Source organism: Macrotis lagotis, chromosome 8 (genome assembly GCF_037893015.1).
Source record: "Macrotis lagotis isolate mMagLag1 chromosome 8, bilby.v1.9.chrom.fasta, whole genome shotgun sequence".
NCBI classification, from domain to species: domain Eukaryota; kingdom Metazoa; phylum Chordata; class Mammalia; order Peramelemorphia; family Peramelidae; genus Macrotis; species Macrotis lagotis.
In genome coordinates this window covers 116,562,818-116,583,210 of record NC_133665.1, presented here as the reverse complement: position 1 = coordinate 116,583,210, position 20,393 = coordinate 116,562,818, and the positions used below count along the sequence as shown (strand labels likewise).

General features: G+C 34.8%; 1 protein-coding gene across 1 annotated transcript in view; it reads left to right on the top strand.

Annotated features, from left to right (window-relative positions):
- Nucleotides 1-19,692, top strand: part of SUN3 (Sad1 and UNC84 domain containing 3) — a 28,020-nt gene extending 8,328 nt beyond the window's left edge. Inside the window, exons 4-11 of the mRNA XM_074196052.1 lie at nucleotides 1,582-1,682; nucleotides 6,141-6,181; nucleotides 8,912-9,104; nucleotides 12,060-12,144; nucleotides 14,227-14,342; nucleotides 15,801-15,968; nucleotides 18,717-18,809; nucleotides 19,402-19,692. Coding sequence (XP_074052153.1) covers nucleotides 1,582-1,682; nucleotides 6,141-6,181; nucleotides 8,912-9,104; nucleotides 12,060-12,144; nucleotides 14,227-14,342; nucleotides 15,801-15,968; nucleotides 18,717-18,809; nucleotides 19,402-19,539 — 935 coding nt within the window. The 3' untranslated portion in view covers nucleotides 19,540-19,692. The remainder of the gene's footprint in view (nucleotides 1-1,581; nucleotides 1,683-6,140; nucleotides 6,182-8,911; nucleotides 9,105-12,059; nucleotides 12,145-14,226; nucleotides 14,343-15,800; nucleotides 15,969-18,716; nucleotides 18,810-19,401) is intronic.
- The last annotated feature ends 701 nt before the right edge of the window (nucleotides 19,693-20,393 follow it).

Sequence of the window (20,393 nt, the reverse complement as noted above, 5' to 3'; positions counted from 1 at the left end):
TCAGGGGCATCTGTGGATTCTCTCCATTTCTATTTTGCCCTCTGCTTCTAGTATATCAGGGCAATTTTCCTGTAGTAATTCTTTGAAAATGATGTCAAGGCTCTTTTCCTGATCATGACTTTCAGGTATTCCAATAATTTTTAAATTATCTTTCCTAAATCTGTTTTCCATATCAGTTGTTTTTTTCAGTGAGATGTTTCACATTTTCTTCTAATTTTTCATTCTTTTGGTTTTGAAGTATTGAGTCCTGATTTCTTGTAAATTCAGCAATCTCCCTGAGTTCTATTCTTTATCTGAAGGATTTGTTTTCCTCAGAGAGCTTTCTTATCTTTTTCCATCTGGCCCATTCTGCTTTTTAAAGCATTCTTCTCCTTAATAACTTTTTGAACTGTTTTATCCATTTGACCTAAGCTGGTTTTTAGCATGCTATTTTCATCAGCATTTTTTTGGATTTCCTTGAGTAAGCTGCTGACTTCATTTTCATGTTTTTTCTGAATCTTTCTCATTTCTTTTCCTAGTTTTTCTTCTAACCCCTTCATTTGATTTTTAAAGTCTTTTTTTGAGCTCTGTCATATCCTGAGCCCAATTTCTATTTTTCTTGGGAGTCTTTAGATGCAGGAGCTTGTGTTTCCTCATCTTCAGACTGAGTGGTTTGATCCTTCTTGGGCTCACAGGCAAACTATTTCTCAATGGTGTTCCTCTTGTTTCTCTGCTTGCTTATTTTCCCAGCCTAAGTCTGTTTTTTGGGGTGCTTCCTGAGTTTTTGGGACACTCCCACAAGGATCTCAGTGTGTGAGGCTCCCTCCTCCCTCCTGGTCTGTGAATGACCATAAGTGTCCCCCTCTGCCATGGAGCTGAGGTGGAGGGGCCTGCCGTTTTATAGGGGGGCCTAGACTGTGATCAGGATCTGAATGTGGTCAGAACCCCAGGGTCCTGTTCCAGGAGCAGAGCTCTGCAGTCTCTCTTCACTCCCCTCCCTAGGATCAATGGGCTCATGTCCTGGGGGCTCCTGCTTACTGGCTTCACCTGCTTCTGTTCCTGGATCTGGACTGCCTTGGCCATGTTGCTTGCTATGTGCCCTGAGGGCTGGGCTTCACATGCTCACTCTGGCAGAGATCCCCCCACTTTTCCCCCAAGTTGTGCTCCCCAGGGCACAGGGTCAGTAAACTCCCCTGCTGCTGTGAGCTGTGGCTCCCAGCATCCTGGGGCTGCCTCCGGGAGGCTGAAGTTCTTTCGCTCTGGCGGGTCACCCTTCTGCTGCCCCTCCAACCCTGGGGAGCAGAGCCTTTCTGCTCTTTTCCAGGTTACCTTGAGTAGGAGAACTGCCTCACTAGGTCCCTCTGTGGGTTCTATCTCTCGAAAACCTAGTTAGAGTCCTTAGTTTATAAGTTTTATGAGAGAGTGCCTAAGAGATGTTCCTCTCTTGTTGCCATCTTGGCTCCATCCCTGATTATGTGACTTTTGAAAAGTTTACTTAGTAGGCTTCTTAGTTTCCTACTAATAAAAAGACATCAAGCTGAAAAAGTTTCCAGAAAATGTTTCAACTCAATGTTAGTATATTTGTTTTTCTATGACTAACAGGACTGTATAGTATTGAAAAGATCAAAAGAACAGAATTTTCTCAACTACCCAAGCAGTTATATGAGATATCTGATTATGAAGCTAAACTCACTAAATACCAGGTAACATTTATTAAATTGTTTTCTACATTTGGTTAAACCTAACACTTGTTATAAGTGTTTGTATTCAGAGAGGTTTGTAACATATTTTGAGTCCACAAGTATAATTTTGATATCCTGTTTGAAGGTTAAATGTTTTATTTCTTTTTGAAAGTATTCAAGTTGAAACCTAGATCTCTTTTTTATACACTTTAGTCAATTAAGAAAATTAAATGTTAATTTTTTTGTTCCCATAGCTTTACTTGAGATTTATTTATTTTTTGTCCTATTATTCCTAAATTCTAACTTTCTTAATATCTATAGTTTTCTTACAGAAAATTCCTTGAGTCAATCATCCTTGTACTTGTAAATTTTCTTAAATTTAATAAGAATGTAAAAGTTCTGATTAATATATATTTTTTATTTAGACTGTCTTCTTAGGGCTATTAGACTAAATTTATCAAAGTAAGATAAAGGGTTTTTTTTGTGAAATTGTCAAACTAAACAATTGAATCATATATTCACTATTGCTTTTGCTATGTGAAATCAGAGGATGGCACAAATCAGAAACAATCACTAACTGACCCATGACCAATTTTCAAAGGCTTAATGACAAAGTTTCATCAACCATAATACTCAATTTTGCTCCTTCACATTCTGCCCCACTATTCCCCTCACAACCTTGGGTATTCAAGGTTTGGCAGTCACTTGTGAAATGTTCAAACTGAAAGGGAAGCTTAAAAGTTCTCTAATTCAAGTCCTTCATTTTACAAAGGAGAAAGTTTTAGTGGAGTAAAGCAACTTTCTTGAGATTAGACTAGTAAGTGATGAGTTGAGGTCTGAATTCAGGTTTCTTGGATCTTCTAAGTCCAATTATAGGACTTCTTCCATTGTTCTGTCCTTCTTCCCTGCTGTCCACAGTTAAAATAGGTTGGAGAGTTTGTGTGGAGGAAGATAGATAAAGTATATCACAGAGAAGCCTAGATATTATGTTTTAATGAAATTCTTCCAGCAAGAAACAAGACCTTAAAGCTATACTCATTCAAAGTATCTTGCATCTGTGTGAATTTTTCTTTGGTATATTAATGCAATAAAGAAGTAGTATGGTGTGGAAGATAGAAAACTAGCTGTCCTGGTTGATGCTTTTGACCTATACTGACTCCATGATCACTTAACCTCAGTGTTCTTGGAAGAAAAGGAGAGGGGGAAGAGAAGGGAAGAAGGGAAGGGAAGGGAAGGGAAGGGAAGAAAAGGAGGGGAAAAAAACAGTCCCTTACTCAAGGAGATTAGTAAAGGAAATTACAATTAAGAGAGTAGTGGCCAGTATTTTTGGATTAAAGTCAGAGACCATGAGTTGGAGACACAGGGAAATTGGTATGATCTTTCCAAGAATGATAGTATTGATCTGATTACTGTTTCCAGGGCCAGCTTGAAGAGTTCTCTATATACCATGAAATCAAAGGTTGTACCAAATAAATTTAGTGTATTCTACTAGAGATCTTATTCCTGATATAAATTCCCTTCCTATCCTCTACTTGCTTCTTGCAGAAAACTCTATGTAATAATCATTCTTGTCAATGTAGTATCTAAGAGGCCAGTTGATAGTTTTCTGGATTACTTAAATTTGTCCATTTGTATCTTGGCAATTTGAAAAGTTCCAGTGGCCATATTGAAGAGAGTATTGTAAAAGATATTTTGCTTAACACTGCATTGTCATAAGAAGTATTATAGCTATATAAGATGAATAAGGAGATGTGAACAAAATTATCTGATTGATTTCTGATTCCATGTATCATATCCTGAACAATAGTTATCATTAGGTTTGGTTTTTTTTTTAGATTTTTCAAGGCAATGGGGTTAAGTGGCTTGCCCAAGGCCACATGGCTAGGTAATTATTAAATGCCTGAGGTCGGATTTAAACCCAGGTACTCCTGACTCCAAGCCCAGTGCTTTATTCACTGCACCACCTAGCCACCCCTATCATTAGTTTTTATATTAAGTACTGACAGATAGAAAAATAGGTTATATTATAATATAATTAAGGGAATTTACTATTTGACTGATTAGATGGACCCAAAGAGTGCTAAATTAATTCTGTAGGATTTTCTCTTAGAACTCTGTCCATTCCTTTTTCCATTTAATATTTTCTCAATGGACTTAGATGAAAACATTAACATATGCTTTTCAAATTATTAGATGATTTGAATTAAGAGAATGCTAATATATTTTTTATCACTAAAGGCTTTTTTTTTGGTTTTCACAAGGCAATGGTGTTAAGTGACTTGCTCCAAAAGTCACACAACTAGGTAATTATGGTGTCTGAGACTGGATTTAAAGTCAGGTCCTCCTGATTCCAGGGCTGGTGCTCTATCCACTGTACCACCTAGCTGCCCTTCAACATGAGTTTTTAATTGGGCTCTCACTGAGGCAAGGTAAACCTCAAAAATTCACTATCCCCATTCACAATACAGTGACTTCCAAATCTTTCCATCCATCCACTCTCTCCTTCATCTTTATCTCAAATGAAGAGTGAGATTGCAAAATCAACCCTTTCTCCATGACCCCAGTCTATCCTACTTTCTCTAGAAGATTGCCCCTTCTATCATCTCCACTCTAACATTTCATTCTCTGTCTGCTGGTTGCCTCCTTATTTCCTCTATTACCCTTATCCTCAAAAAATGCTCATTTGATCCATTTCTCCTTTTTTGGGGGGGGGCTAAACTCCTAAGTGCTTCCACTTCTTTTTCTCACAAATTAATTCTCTGCAGTCTAGCTTCTAATGTCATCATTCAACTGAAACTGCTCTCACTAGCATTATCAGTGATTTTATAACTGCCAATCATCCTTCTTAGCCTCTGGGCAGTCTTTGACAACTGTTGATCATTCTATTTTCTTTGTTACTTCACTACATTTTTGTGATAGTGCTTCTCTTATAGTTCTCCTCTTATTTGTTTGATCAATCTTTCTCCAATCTCCTTTGCTAAATTTTCATCCAGGTCATCTTCACTAACCATAGGCATCCCACAGGGCTCTGTGCTGGGCCTTCTCTTCTCCCTCCAGATTATTTCACTTGGTGAATTCATCAGCTCCCATGGCTTCAATTATCCTCTCTGTTGATGGTTCTCAGATATTCTTATTTAGTCCTAACCCCTCTCCTGCTCTCCAGGCTCACAATTGTTAACTGTCTATTAAGCATCTCAAATTGGATATTCTAGACATCTTAAACTCAACTTTAACATGTTCCAAATTGTACTCATTTTCCCTTTCAAGCCTTAACAACTAGTTACCATTCTCCTAGTCTCCTAGGCTCAGAACCTAGTTATCCTGGATGCCTTCCTTTCTCACACACCTCATATCCAATCATTTGCCCAATGCTATCAATTCTATCTTCATAATATCATTCATGGGGCAGCTAGGTGGTGCAGTGGATAAAGCACCGGCTCTGAAGTCAGAAGGACCTGAGTTCAAATCTGACCTTGGATACTTGTTATGTGACCTTGGGGAAATCACTCTTAACCCCATTGCCTTAAATAAATGATTTTTTTTTTAAAAAAGGGAACAGCATAATATCTTTCATGTATCTCTCCTTCTATGTTCTGACCCTGCAACCATCCTGCTACAGGCCTTCACCACCTCATACCTGGACAAAATGGTAATGACTTGCCAGTTATTTTCTCTTCTGCACAAGTATCTCAAATCCACTTTCCACTCAATTGTCCAAAGTGATCTTCCTAAGTCTGATTTTTTCATTCCCATTTTCAATAAATTTTAGTGGCTCCCTATCTCTAATATCAAATAAAAAATCCTCTATTTAGCATTCAAAGCTTTCATAAACCTGCTTCCCTCTTCTGTTTCTGGAATTCTTCCCTTCATACCTTACTTCAAGTCAGGTATTTTGTGATTAAGTGGCAATAGCTTCCGTGCTTTTCCTTCTGTGGCATTATCTTCCAACTCTAGAATCTTTAATAATCATCCCTCATGCTTGCAATGAGAAATCTCACTCCTTTCTGACACTGCTTTCCTAGCTTCCTTCAAGACTCTGATAAAGTCCCACTTGCTGGGAGAAACCTTCCTCAGCCCTACCCCAATTTATCACTATTTTGTTTATCTGTAGTTTGCATGTTTTTCTCCTTAAAATAAGAGCTCCTTTAGAGAGGGACTATTTTTTTTTTGCCTTTCTTTGTATCCTTGACATTTAGTACAAGTAAGAACTTAATAGCTGACTGACTTAGTGGAGTATCAATTTCATATAGCAAAATCCTATTAAGTCCTTATTCTTAAAAGACTCCTATGTAACCTCCCCCACTAAATAATCTCACAAATCTGTTTTTTTTTACTTTCACCTTAGAGTAGCATAGAAATATGGAACATGGTAGATATATCAAAGACTTATCATAGAATGATAGGGATCTCATGCAAACACATTTTTATATATAGCTAACTTTGAATGGGGAAATTTCAAAATGATTTTTTTTCTTACAGGCCAAAATGCATATGTCTAACAGCAATTTGGAACTTCTAAAGTGAGTGGTTTTTTTGTTGTTGTTGTTATGTCTTACTACTTTGGAAAAAGTATCTGTGGGATGATTCAAAGGACACACACACACACACATGTTTTTCGAGAGTGATTAAAATGACTTTTTTAAAGATATCTTAACAAAATGGAACACCTTTCTCATGGTGGCAGAGAGAGGGGCCAACACATAAATATGTATTTAATAGTAAAATATCCTTAACTTTCCAATAGTTTTCTTGCTAATCAAGATTGTGTTTTTGTTCCACATTTTAAAAATGTAATTACTCTTTTAGTTGGAAAAGGACCCTAGTGACTATTTAGTTCATACCATTTTATTATTTTTTTGAAGAACATGACTCACTTTTAATTTTTTTACAATTCCATGTAAAGATAGTTTTCAATATTCATCTTTTTGTAAGCTTTTGAGTTCCACATTATTCTCCTTCTCTTTTTTCCCTTCCTCCTCCCCTTAACAGTAAGTAATCTATACAGTTTATCATGTAAACCATGTTAAAAATATTTCCATATTAATCATGTTGTGAAAGAAGAATCTGAGCAAAAGGGGAAAAATCATGAGAAGAAAAAATATTTTAAAGTGAAAATTGTATGCTTTGGTCTGCATTCGGACTCCATGGTCCCCCCACCCCCATGTGAATGGCATTTTCTGTCATGAGACGTCTACAATTGTCTTTGATCATTGAACTGCTGAAGAACTAAATTTCTCATAGATCATCACACAACGTTACCGTAAATGTAAACCTTTATTTTAATGTGAAAATCAAAACCCGGAGTGTGAATTGATATCATTGCCAAGACAGTGATAGAACCTGGAAGACATCCCAGAGCTTTTGACATCTATCTTTTGACATGTAGCCCAACAATCTTATCTCTCCACCATGATCTTAGTATAGTCACTCCTCAAATTAAAAGCACTTATGATTGTTCTATTCATACAAATGGTATATTGTACATTAATATTCCACTTTCACTTCCACCTACCCTGAGATCCCTGTCTCAACCCAGTTCACTTCAGAAACCAAAGAAATTGCCCTGGTTCAGAGGGATCACCCAGTACCTGCTATGAGTGGGTGATCTATCCAAGGTGCCTTCATCACCTACCTTCTCTTCATGGGGATCTTTTTTTGTTTCTTTGTTTTTTGCAAGACAAATGGGGTTAAGTGGCTTGCCCAAGGCCACACAGCTAGGTAATCATTAAGTGTTTGAGGTCAAATTTGAATTTAGGTCCTCCTGACTCCAGGGCTGGTGCTCTACTGAGCCACCTACCACCCATCTTCATGGGGATCTTACACATGTTTTTAAATATATTGTTTCTTCTACTTCAGGGATGAAGAATGTCTAGCCATATAAGCACCTGCAAAATCATTTGGTCTGGCACTGCCATGGCAGCCACAAGCAGGATTCAAAATTCAATAAATCTGGGAACTTTTTAGGGGTGAATTAATTAAATGTTTGAGTAAGTATAGCAAGCTAATTTTTTGGTATGGTTCACAAATGATAGTATAACTATCCAAATGACCCTTGGTAGAAAAAAGTTTCCCCATCCTTGTTCTATTTTACCACCAATAACCAAAATCAATAAGAAAAAATATACAATTTCCAAACCAGCATTGTTAGATTAGAAGAGATAATTTCTGTTACATTCTCTTCCAGATATAGTAGACTACTAAGTGAATTTATGCAAATTTATAATCAATACTAGAAAAATGAGTATTATTATTATTTCATCTCATAATGCTCTGCTGCCAGGCAGATTGAGGTAGCCAGTCACAGACACATTTTAATTTGCAGTCTTCTGGAGAAAGAACTTCCTCTACTCATATGCAAATTATAAGGCATTTACAATTTAGTCTTAGATGTCTGAGAGTAGAGATAAGTGATGGTTACAAAGCCTGTCAAAAGGCCCATCAAGGTGGGTGACTAGGTGGTGCAGTAGATAGAGCACTAGCCCTGCAGTCAGGAGTACCTGAGTTCAAATCCGACCTCAGACACTTAATAATTACCTAGTTGTGTGGCCTTGGGCAAGCCAATTTACCCCATTTCCTTGCAAAAACTTTTTTAAAAGAAAGGCCCATCAAGGTGAAATGTGAAAGACAGAATTTGAATCTTAGCTCTTCCTAACTCCAAAATCTAGCACTCTGTTCACTCTTATACTATGCCACCTCTCCACTTATAATCTAAGAGATATACAGTTCTTTAATAAAACCTATCAACTTTACATTTTATTTTGTTCTATCTATAACATCCCTGAGAAAGAGCATCCCCAACTTTTAAATGAATTTTAACCTCTTCATTTTATGAAAGAAAAATTGGAGGCCCAGGAAAATTCTGACTTTTCTAGTTATATAGCTAGTTAGGAGCAAAGCTAGGATTTGGACTCAGGAATCTTAAATTTTTCTTTACAATATATTTATGCAGCTTATAACAGGAACATGAAGAGGCATATCTGCCAGAACTATAATGCATTAGCTTTTGCTTCTATGGAAATTATATTTTTTAGACAGCTGTTCATTCTCCATTCTCTGTTTTCTGAAACATACTTCTCTACTAATGTTAGAATTTATATTGTAATATTTTATATGACATAATTTGTTCAAATAATATATTAAGCATTTATGCTGATGGTCTACTGAAATCCAACCATATTTATTTAAGTAAATAGGAAAAATGAATGGACTTTTACTTCTTCCTAATCAGTTTCCCATTTTTTTTTAAACAGAAAGGGAATGATCATTTTGGAAAAAAACAATCAGGAAATTCTATTATTGACTAGACAAATAGAAATGATGAAGGCATTATTTAAAGATGTAAAAATCAAACTGGAAAACTTCAATGTGCATCATCCTGAAAAAGATAACTTTGAACAAGAGAATGACTCAGATATAAACAATAAGACAAGAAGGAATTTAGAGGTATTTGGGATTCTATTTGTCATCTTTTTAATGAATTTTGTTTATGAAATAATTAATTGTATTAATGCCAAATTAGGTTTATCTTGGGTCCCCCCCCAATTTAGCCCTGACAGAGGTATGCCCTTAACCTGATAGAAACTTAATTTTCTCAGTTTCTTAAGATTTAATGGAGCCAACTTCCTGCCTAGATAAGCGGTTAATTTTGTATTGTCTTTAATTCAGGTAAAGAATAGTGATTTAAAGCTGGCATTCTTTTACTAGGTCCATTTTCTGAGACATAGAGACACATTTTTTTCCAAATAGAAGTTCTGGGAAAAATTCTGAATTAGACAAATCTTTTCATTAGCCAACCCTGCCATATTCCTATTTCAAAATATCTAATAATTTCATGTTGGATGCCTACAACCCATAATTTTCCGTTTCATTCTTTTCCTTTCTTCAACCCATTTCCACATTTTACTCAGGACTGTAGTCACTCAACAAATTCTAGAAGCTCATTTCATTTACACTCTAGCTAACGGTGAAAATTGATCTACTAATATGCCACAGTATCAAATGACTATCCATAGGGTAGTAGTATTTCAATAATGAACAATGGAAAACTAATGCCTCAACTCACAGAAATGAATAATTTCTTAATGGCAGAAGTCTAAGCATCATGTAAAACCAGTAGAATGGGAGATTGCTGGGGAGGCTAGGTGGCACAGTGGATAGAACACTGGCCCTGGAGTCAGGAGTACCTCAGCTCAAATCTGACCTCAGACACTTAATAATTGTCTAACTGTGTGACCTTGGACAAGGCACTTAAACCCATTGCCTTAAATTAAAAAAAAAGTGACTGACTAGTGACTATATAATCTAAGGTCCTTGATTTCCTAGAGCAGATTTTTCCATAAAAAAAAGCACTGGTTTTTATTTTTTCACTCTGAAATTGATTTTATTCTGTATCTATCTAAGTTATGGTTCTTTGTCTCTAAATTTAGCTCAGGAATTCAAGTGGTCTATAAGGAGTTAAGTTTGGAAACAGCAGTTCTGCAAATCGCCCTTCTATTCTTAAGGAAATGTTATGAGGGATGCAAGTGGACTCTAGAGAGTCTGCTTTTGTATCTTAACACCACCAAGCTATCCTTCAAGGATGTCTGGTTGATTATCCAAAGAAGTCTGGCCTACTCATTTCACACTGCAGGTAGGCTCAAACAAGAAATACTTAGATTCCCAACTTCAGACCAACATATTCCCCTGCACCTCATATATAACTAATCGTGATGTTCTCAACCCCATGGTCTTGCCTAGTCTGTTCTGTTCTTTGTTCTAACCTTATAAAAATGAGTTAAGTCTTAAACTCAGGTTTTTGGAATAAATTGAGCACAAGCCATTGACCTCTTTATTATTGGTTTTTGGCATCCTAGAAATAAACTTATCTAGCTTAAGAGAAATGTGCCTTAATCTACCTTCCTGAACTTTTACTCACTATCATTATCCTGTATTTTCCTCCACCACCACCCCCAGCTCCAAATTAGTTTTTTGAAATATTTTCCTTTGCCCCAATTACATGTAAAAACCAATATTTGTTGGAATTTTTTAAGTTTTAAGTTCCAAATTCTGTTTTTCCCCCTCCTCCCTGAGATGCTAAGAAATCTGATAAAGGTATACAAGGGGAATCATGTAAAACATTTCTATATTAATAATTTTGTATAAGAACCAAATAAGAAAGGAAAAAAATAAGGAAAAAAATAGAATGCATCAGTTTATATTCAGACATCAATTCTTTCTCTAGAGGCAGATAGCATTTTTCACTGAGTCCTTTGAGATTGTCTTGGGTCATTGTACTTCTGAGAATAGCTAAATTATTCATAGTTCTTCATTGTACACCATTGTTACTAAGTACAGTGTTCTCCTGGTTCTGCTCACTTCACTTTGTATCAGTTCATGTCTTTTCTGAAATCATCAAGCTTGTCATTTTTTATAGCACAATATTTCATTAAAATCATATGCCACAACTTTTTCAGTCATTCCTGTATTGATGGGCATCCCCTCAATTTCTAATTTTTGGCCATCACAAAAAGTTACTATAAATATTTTTATACAAATAAGTCTTTTTCCCTTTTTATGTCTTAGAGATAGAGACCTAGTAGTAAAATTGCTGGATTAAAATGAATGTAAAATTTCAGTCTTTTGGGCATAGTGCCAGATTGCTCTGAAGAATGTTTGAATCAGTCCAACAGTGCATTAGTGTTCCACTTTTCCCATATCCTTGCCAACATTTATCATTTTCCTTCAAAAAATTAGTTTTATGAAAAAAACAGTTCATAAAACTTCTGTCCTAATCACAGCAAAGAGAATTAATATGTCAGAGATATTCTCTTTTTTGTTAATAAAATATTTAAGGTATGACAGTTTAGGAGTTATGAAGATGGAAATATAAGGTTATTATTAAAATATTACATAATATTCATTATATAACATTAATAAATGATTACTATTTGAAATAACATGATAGCTTTCATGTGTAAAGTACATTACAAATTTCTAGAGTTCTCATGAATCCCATAAGGTAGATAAAACCAAGTGTTCTTATATTTATTTTGCAGATGAGAAAACAGATTTCCCAGAGAGGTGAAGCAAATGCTCCAAAGTTATATAACTTAGTATTAGTAAGGGCAGAGCCAGAATTCTTTCAAGTGTATCACAATGATTCTCTTAATAGTAATTAATTTCTAAATTCTCAATCCTAAAGTATTAGAAAATATTTCCCTCAGTCCAAGTAAATTAATGTTGAACAGAACAATTTAGAAGATACTAAAGGTATCAAATTTTCTAAATACAAAAAGTGTTAAAGAAGTTTGATTCATTAAACATTTAAATGAAAAACATTTTTTTGAACCCCTTCACATCCACACATTATGATGCCATATAGACAGCTTTGTGTGTTAATTATAAATCATTTCCTCACAGGAAATTATGTACTTGGTGGAGTATGTCCTTAAAAGGCATAGGGAAGATCAAGTCCAGATGGCTGATTATGCCCTCAAATCTTCAGGTGAGTTACATACTGAGAAAAATAAAACTCCAAGAGAATTCGCTGCAAACTTGTCTATGTTTCTACACTTGTAGACAGATTCTTCAAATTTTCCATCCTTTATACAACTTAGTAAAAACATGACTCTCTTCCAGGCAGTTTAAGAGGGAACATAAGATGAATATGAACTACATGGTAGAAAACAGAAAGAATAGTAGCTTTTTTCTTTGAAAAAACTGGTTAAGGTAGAAACATTTTTTAAATCAGTCAAGATCCTCCCTCTCTCCCTTCCACCACCACCAGTTATGAGAACACAAGAAAATCAAAATCTATTATAAAAATGTAAAGTCAATCAAGACAAATCTTCTACATAGGCTATTTAAAAAAAAAATCATCAGGGTGGCTAGGTGGTACAGTAGATAGAGCACCAGCCCTGGAGTCAGGAGTACCTGAGTTCAAATGCAGCCTCAGACACTTAATAATTACCTAGCTGTGTGGCCTTGGGCAAACCACTTAGCCCCCATTGCCTTGCAAAAAACCCTAAAAAAAAAATGAACAACAAAAAAATCATCTTTTTCTGCATTCTGAGTCTTTCACTTCTCTATCAAGAGGAAAGTAGCTTGTTTGATTTTTTAGTCTTGTATAATCAATCCTGCCTTTAAGCTGATGAGTTCAGCAGAATATTCCATCACATCAATTGACCACTTTGTTCATCCATTCCTAACTTATGAGAACTGTCTGATTCCCATTTTTTTAACCTCGTCTAAATGAGCTATAGAAATATTTTTGTACATCCAGAATAGTATATTTTACTTAGGACTAATTCCTTCTAATTTCCCCCTCCTTTTCCTCCCTTTTCCCGCTTCTTCCCTTTCTCTACTATTTCCCTGTTGGGTAAATGAAAGTCCGTACCCAAGTGTATATGTGTGTGTGTGTGAGTGCATGCGTATGTGCATTTTTCCTTGTGACCAGTTTGGATGAGTATGCTTCAACAGAAATGAATGATAGAATCTTCTATAAATATTATTTCTGGGGGTAGCTAGGTGGCACAATAGATAGAGCAGCAAACTGCCCTGGAGTCAGGAGAACCAGAATTCAAATCCAGCCTCAGACACTTAATAATTACCTAGCTGTGTGACCTTGGGCAAGTTACTTAACCCCATTGCAATGTAAAAAAAACAAAAAAAGGCTATTGTTACTAAAGTTTGTGGTATTTTTATTAAATATTCATTTTTGAAAGTAAATAATTACATTTATTATATATAAGGCAATTATATGAATATATAAGGACATATAATATAAAACTTATAATTGATTCTTTAAGTACCCTCCAGTTCCTTTAGGAAATGGAGAACAGAAGGTATATATATATATTTAAAACACACCACTTTTCATTCAGTTGACAAATTTGATGGCTCTTTACTGCAAAAGGATATTTGCAGATTTCTAAGACTTTGAGATAAGAATTTTGGTTAACTTTTAGAAAGCAAAGGCATAAAAATGAGGTTTAAAACCTGAAACTTAATTAAGTAGAAAACTTCTAAGGTTCTGTTCTGATCCTAATGTAGATCTTAAGAAAATCAGTTTTTCTTCAATTTCCTTTTAAAGATACCATCTTCAGTAAAGTGATATAAAAATTATTCTTGCAGTGCTTTTTAGAGGTGGTGTTTTTTTTCTGATCTTATTAGTTCATGAATTGTAAGATTTTAAGAATCTTAACATCTGGAACTATCCCTTATTAGTAATATAACCAAGGAATTTTTTATCAGCCAATCAGTGTACTAATAAGCCCAATTCCATTTTAATTATCTCATTTTTCAAACTTTAGAGCTGGAGAGAGCCTGATCTTCATTTGCTCTATGCAATAAAAGGCAAAATAGATGGGTGGGATTAAGACTTTTTCATATAGTAATTTAAAAGAACTGTGATTCGTGGGAGTATGGATACTCCCTTCACCAAAGCTGATGATAAACCATGTACTAAAATTTTGCACTTTTCTGAAAACTAGCTACTACTTCCCTTAATTTCTTTATTAAGATTTCCCCTCTCATTTTTAGAATCATGCTAATCTATTTCTGTTTCCACCTTATTTTCTAATTTCAGGTGCCTCCATTATTGAAGAAGAAACATCTGCCAATTACAAAAATGATCAAGCAAAACTAATTTGGCATGAGATAAGATTCTTAAGTTATGAAATTCCCCCTGATGTTATTCTAAAGGTAATATCAAAATTAAATATCTTATTCCTCATTCTCCTGAATTTCCTGATTATGGACCCTCCCCAGTGATTAAATAAAACTGGAAAAGAGGAGATATTATTACTACTTTTATGGAAATCTGAATATAATCTCCCCACTTTTTCATAGTTCATGGGATCATAAGGTTTGGAACTTGGAAGGATCTTAACAGATAGATCATTTTATAGGTACCACTTTTCTAACTATTCATCTTAGTTCTTTGTGTACCTTAAAGATTCAGTAATTCTGTCTATAACCTCTCTGAAAGAGGCTATTGGTATTATACTCCTTACACCAATATTTTTATCTTACCACTCTGTTAGCATGCTAGCTTATCATGAAGTTTTTCATATTCGTTGATCTCAATTCCCTGCATGCTTATATTCTATCCTACGTCATTAACCTTGCATTAGCTATATTCTGTCTTCCCTAACTCACATCTTGGTGAACCAACTTATCTTTTCTTCATTCTTGAATTTCTTATCCCTCCTTGATTTATCATTGATCATACCTCATCAAACCCCAACACTGCTCCTATCATCCATCTCCTTCATTCCTATTCATATGCTCCTAAACAGAAGATATGAAAACTTCATTAACTGGTCCACTAAAAATTGACATGATATAACCTCAGCTGAACCCTAAGGTGACAGCTTCCATTCCTCTTTAATCAATGTGCTATTCTACCCACAAATAATATTAATATAACTGAGAAGAATTAAAGCAAATGGGATAAGGGTTTGGTATCCAAGATATGAAAACAATTCTCTTCTCAAACTGACATTATTGTAATGGCAAATTAGGCTAACTTTTGTCTCAATTTTTACCTAGATTTAGTCACTGAATGGGCATTCAGACAACAAACTGAGGCCTAGGAAAGACCTTAATTTAGAAAGATCAATTGTTACCTACCACATCCTGAGTCATTACCAATCATCTTTGTTTTTGTTTTGGCATTGGACTTCAGTAACTTGCATCCTTAAAGCCAAACCATCACTCTTGAAAGACTAAAAAACCAATCTGAGTGAAACACTTGTGGGTCCTCCCTTAGATATCAAACTTGGTATTTCCTCATATAGACTGAATTTGTCACCCTAATGATGCCATTGCTTCATTTTATGCCCTTCACTTCTACCCTTGCAAGATCTACTTCATGTCCTTACTTCCTCCATGAATTATTTCCTACTGTATTATGGCTTCTCTATTCTCTAAATTCCTACAGAATTTGGAACATGGTTCATTAATTATCTCTTATATTTCATTTATACTATGTCCCCCTCACTAGAATGCAAAGGCATGATGAGAGAGAAATCTTTTCTTATATTTATTTTTTATATCTCATAGTACCTAGCTTAGTCTCAGGCATATGATGGGGGCTCACTAACACTTACTGATTGACTAGTGTTATAGAAAGAAGTCAAAGAGGATATTTTTTCTTAGCCCGATGTCCATCCTGGGAATTGTTGGGCATTTCCTGGTCGTGAGGGTCATACTACAATCAAACTTGCCAGGAAGATCATACCGACAGCAGTTACCATGGAACACATCTCACAGAAGGTTTCTCCCTCTGGAAATATTTTCAGTGCTCCTAAGGACTTTGCTGTTTATGTAAGCACTTTTCTACATTTAAATTTCAAGTATAAAAAAGTACTTAATAATGATGAAATGTACATTGGACCTATAAATACTAGACTATGCAGAGGTACTTAAAGTTGCATAGTAAATCATTGTCCTAGTTCCTGAGTCAATGAATACAAATTGATTTAAATTTGTATTTGTACATAACTTTAAACATATGCTCCCACAAATACTCAAAAACAAACACTCTTGTATATTCTCCAAAATTAGATTAATGATTAATCCAGCAGAAAGGAGGGATGTTGATGTTTTTATATTTTAATATTGGCAGAATGATACTAAATTGTCCATTATATTGAATTTTTTTTTTGGCTCATGATGTGATCTTATTTATACTGTTGTATTGTTTTTGATCTACATTCTTTATTTGGCTCACTTCACCCAAGTTTACCCATGTTACTTGTATTCTGTGCATTTGCCTTTCCTTATTATATATGAAATTCTATTTCATTCATATACTATTACTCAGCTATTCTGAAGTTAGGTATAACTTTTGCTTTTAGATTTTCATGATCACGAATAATGCTATTTATTGCCAATAGAGTCCTTCCCAGGAAAGGGCTCTCTAGGCCAAAGGTTATAAACAAGCTGATGACTTTTTCTTACATATTTCAAAATTATTTGCCAGGATAGTTGAACCAATTCACAGTTATAACAGCAGTGAATAAGCCTTCTCCTATTCATATGAGTTTTCCAGCCTTTTAATGGTTTTAGTGATTACTTATTACTTAAAAGAATTCTCAAATTCAAAATAACATTTATTGATTTTATTTATAGCATATACATATGTAAATATATATATATATATCCACATCTACTTAGATGCTAGAAAGGTCACTGCCCAAATGGCACTTATCATTTAGAGGGAATATCACACACACATAATACAAATATGAAATAAAGTGTATATATATATGTATATATATATATGTATATATTATAGCAACAAAGTGTTATGTGAAGTCCCAAAAGGAAAAGGTTATAGTAATTGAGGAAGACAGGTAAGGCTTGATAAAATAATTTTTATTTGAATTGAACTCTAAATTAGGTGAGAATTTATGGGGGGATAATGGCAGGAAGAGTATTCCACAAATAGAACAGCTTATCTAAAAGCAAAGAGGTGGAAAACTGAGTAAACAAACAAATGATGTAATAGATAACCATCTAACTAAAACATAGCTAGAAGAAGGTAGTCTTGATGGTGAATCATTTGAAGAAAATGAAGATGTTAAGTCTGGAGGAGAGACAATTCAGGGGAGGATAAGACAATTGTATTCAGGTGTTTCAGAGGCTACACTATGGAAGAAGGAATTTGACTTGTTCTGCTTGGTTCCATAAAACAAAATCAGGAGTGATAGAGAGGAGTTAGAAAAAAAGGCAAATTTAGGTATGATATTAGGAAAAATATTGCAATAAGTCAAACTATCCAGAAGTGGAATGAACTGCCTTGGAACTCCATTTCCTCATTGTAAATGTTGAAGTGGAGACTTGACCACTTGTTGGCTATGGTAGTGGGGATTCTTTTTCATTTATGGGTTGTAATACATTTTATGATATGTGTTGTCCGATCTACCTTTATCCTATGTAACAAATTTTGGAATGAAATCATTTTACCATATTATCAAATGTGATCAATTTGACTTTTGTGTTATTAGGTACAAAAAATTTTGGAATAACAATAAAAACACTTGCCCTTTTTTCCTATTCTAATCTTTATGTTCAAGAACTGAGTAGAAAGAGAAAGAAGCATGAAAGAGAAGCACTATCATTTACATTCAGTTGACAAGGGATTAGATGTACACTAGGGAAATATATTTCTGTACCTTATGATCCCTAGAGCCCTAGAGTAGGAATATATGGTTTTATATTTTGGAAAGCAAAGTAATAAAATTAGGTGACCTGAGATTTCAATCAGAAATAAAATATTTTTATATCATTATATGAACACAGATACACAATTGAAAAATATAATCTAATGAAAATACTTACTGCCTTGTTACTGCTTGAAGTTATTTATTCGTTGATTTTTGTCCTAACAAGTTTTTACTTGTCTCAAATTAAGTATATGTTTTCTCCTTTCTTAATTATTTCATATTATCTGTACCTATCCAAGGCAATTATCACATTCTGTTTTATATTTTGATACATATCATCACCTCTGGTATGGCATTAACTACTTAGTCAAAAATATGTCTTAAAATTTATCTTTGACTCCCCTATGCCATTTGCTGATGAATGATGTTTGTCCTTCATTCCAGAAGACCATGACATCAAGGAGGTAATGCTATGACAAGTACATGAATTGGATATGAATGAGGGGGTACTGTGCTAAGTCTCCAGCCTCACTTTCTACAGAGTCAACAATGAGATATGAATCAGGATGACTGGATTTAGCCTTGGATTAGAGGCAATCAGGGTTAAGTGAATCGCCCAAGATCAAAGTATCTGAGGCCAGATTTAAACTCCCAGCTACTGACTCCAAGGTCAATGCTTGATCCACTGTGCCACCTAGCTGCCCCTCATGCCATTTATCATAATGCCTAGCACATTGTTGACAAACTAATATTGCTTTCAATTTTAATATACCAATATACTTAATTTGGTACTATCCATCCAATGTTCGAAGAGTTGTTGCTACTTGAACAAAGAAAGTTTGATCATTTTTGTGAAATCAGTTTTTCACACAGCCACTAATCTCCATGTCTTTCATGTTTTCAGGGACTCAAAAATGAATGTAAAGGAGAAGAAATCTTCTTAGGTCTGTTTATGTATAACACAAAAGGGATCACTGTTCAAACATTTTGGCTCCAGGTAAAAGACCTGGAGAAAAGATGGTTAGATGAAAATATGTTAACTTTCCTGGGAAGGGATTTGTTTGGATTTTTTTTGTTTTTTTCAAGGCAATGGGGTTAAATGACTGGCCCAAAGTCACACAGCTATGTAATAAGTATCTCAGGCCAGATTTGAACTCAGGTCCTCCTGATTGCAGGGCCAATGCTCTATCCACTGCACTACCTAGCTGCCCCTGTTTGGATTTAATTCTAACAAAAGCCCTATAACAATAAAAAGTGGATGGACATGCAAAAGTCATGTCAAAACCTCATAAATAAGGCTAATGTGAAAATAAAACAATTGTCATAGTTTTTTATATTCATAAATTCAAGCAAAAATAAGCATGGGTATGTTTGAATGTATGTTTAAAGTCTATTAAGGATAATTACAGGGAGGAATCTGAGCTCTTGGATTCTATTTTTTTCTTCTAGAATTCTTTATCTAGGTGGGAATAAGAATAGGGTGAAGAACAACTTTTCAGTTCTCTATAGCTCATTTCCAAATGCAAGATGATTTAAAATGGTTGTCATAAAACTGAAGAAGCTTAATTCACAATTATTGTTCTTTCCAGAATGGAATTTTTGAATCCTTAACATGTGTGAAACTGAAAATTCTGAACAATTGGGGCAATCCCAATTATACCTGTTTATATCGATTCCGAGTTCATGGCAATCCAGGAAATGATGAGGAAGCCTTAAAAAGAGACTAATTCCGGTGATGTGAAAAATCTACCAAGTCAAAATGGCCCCCAGAATCAAATGGAATAAGAATTTCAAAGATGATACTTCACATTTACATCAAATAAAAGTTGTCTTTCTATAATTAATGAATGCTACTTATTAAAAATGTCTGGAAAATTCAATCAGTTTTCTTGCTTTTTATGCTCAAATATTACTTCCTTCTCTTTCCCCACTTCCTTTGGAGCTGTGTGAGACACGAGATTTGTATAGCATAATAGACTTGATATAAGGAAGTCCTGCATTTGAATCCCATTTCTGACACTTCCTAGCTATGTGTCCATCAGCAAATCATTTAACCTATTTGATAGTCTTACTTTCTATTTCTACATCTTCAAATACAACTATATCAACATATCTGTTTTTACCAAAGCTTTGATTTCATAGCTATAATGATTTATTTTCAGGCTTTTTTTTGCAAGGCAAATGGGGTTAAGTGGCTTGCCCAAGGCCACACAGCTAGGTAATTATTAAGTGTCTGAGACCAGACTTGAACCCAGGTACTCCGGACTCCAGGGCCAGTACTTTATCCACTGTGCCACCTAGCTGCCCCTTATAATGAATTTTCAAAACAGATTTGACATGTTCTCTGCAACTTAGCTGTTTTAAAAGAGTTGGTAGGGAATTGACTTGTAAAATAGGAATAAACATTGGCCATGTCTAAATTTTAGGATTCAAGATTGATTAAGAAAGTACTTTAAAAATGATTAATGGTAGAGGTTCTCTTATTCAACCCCTCTCATCGAAGGAAATGGAAACTGAGGTTCAGAAATGAGAGGTGATTACATAGCTAATAAGTGGAATAAGCAGGATACATAGTTGGGTC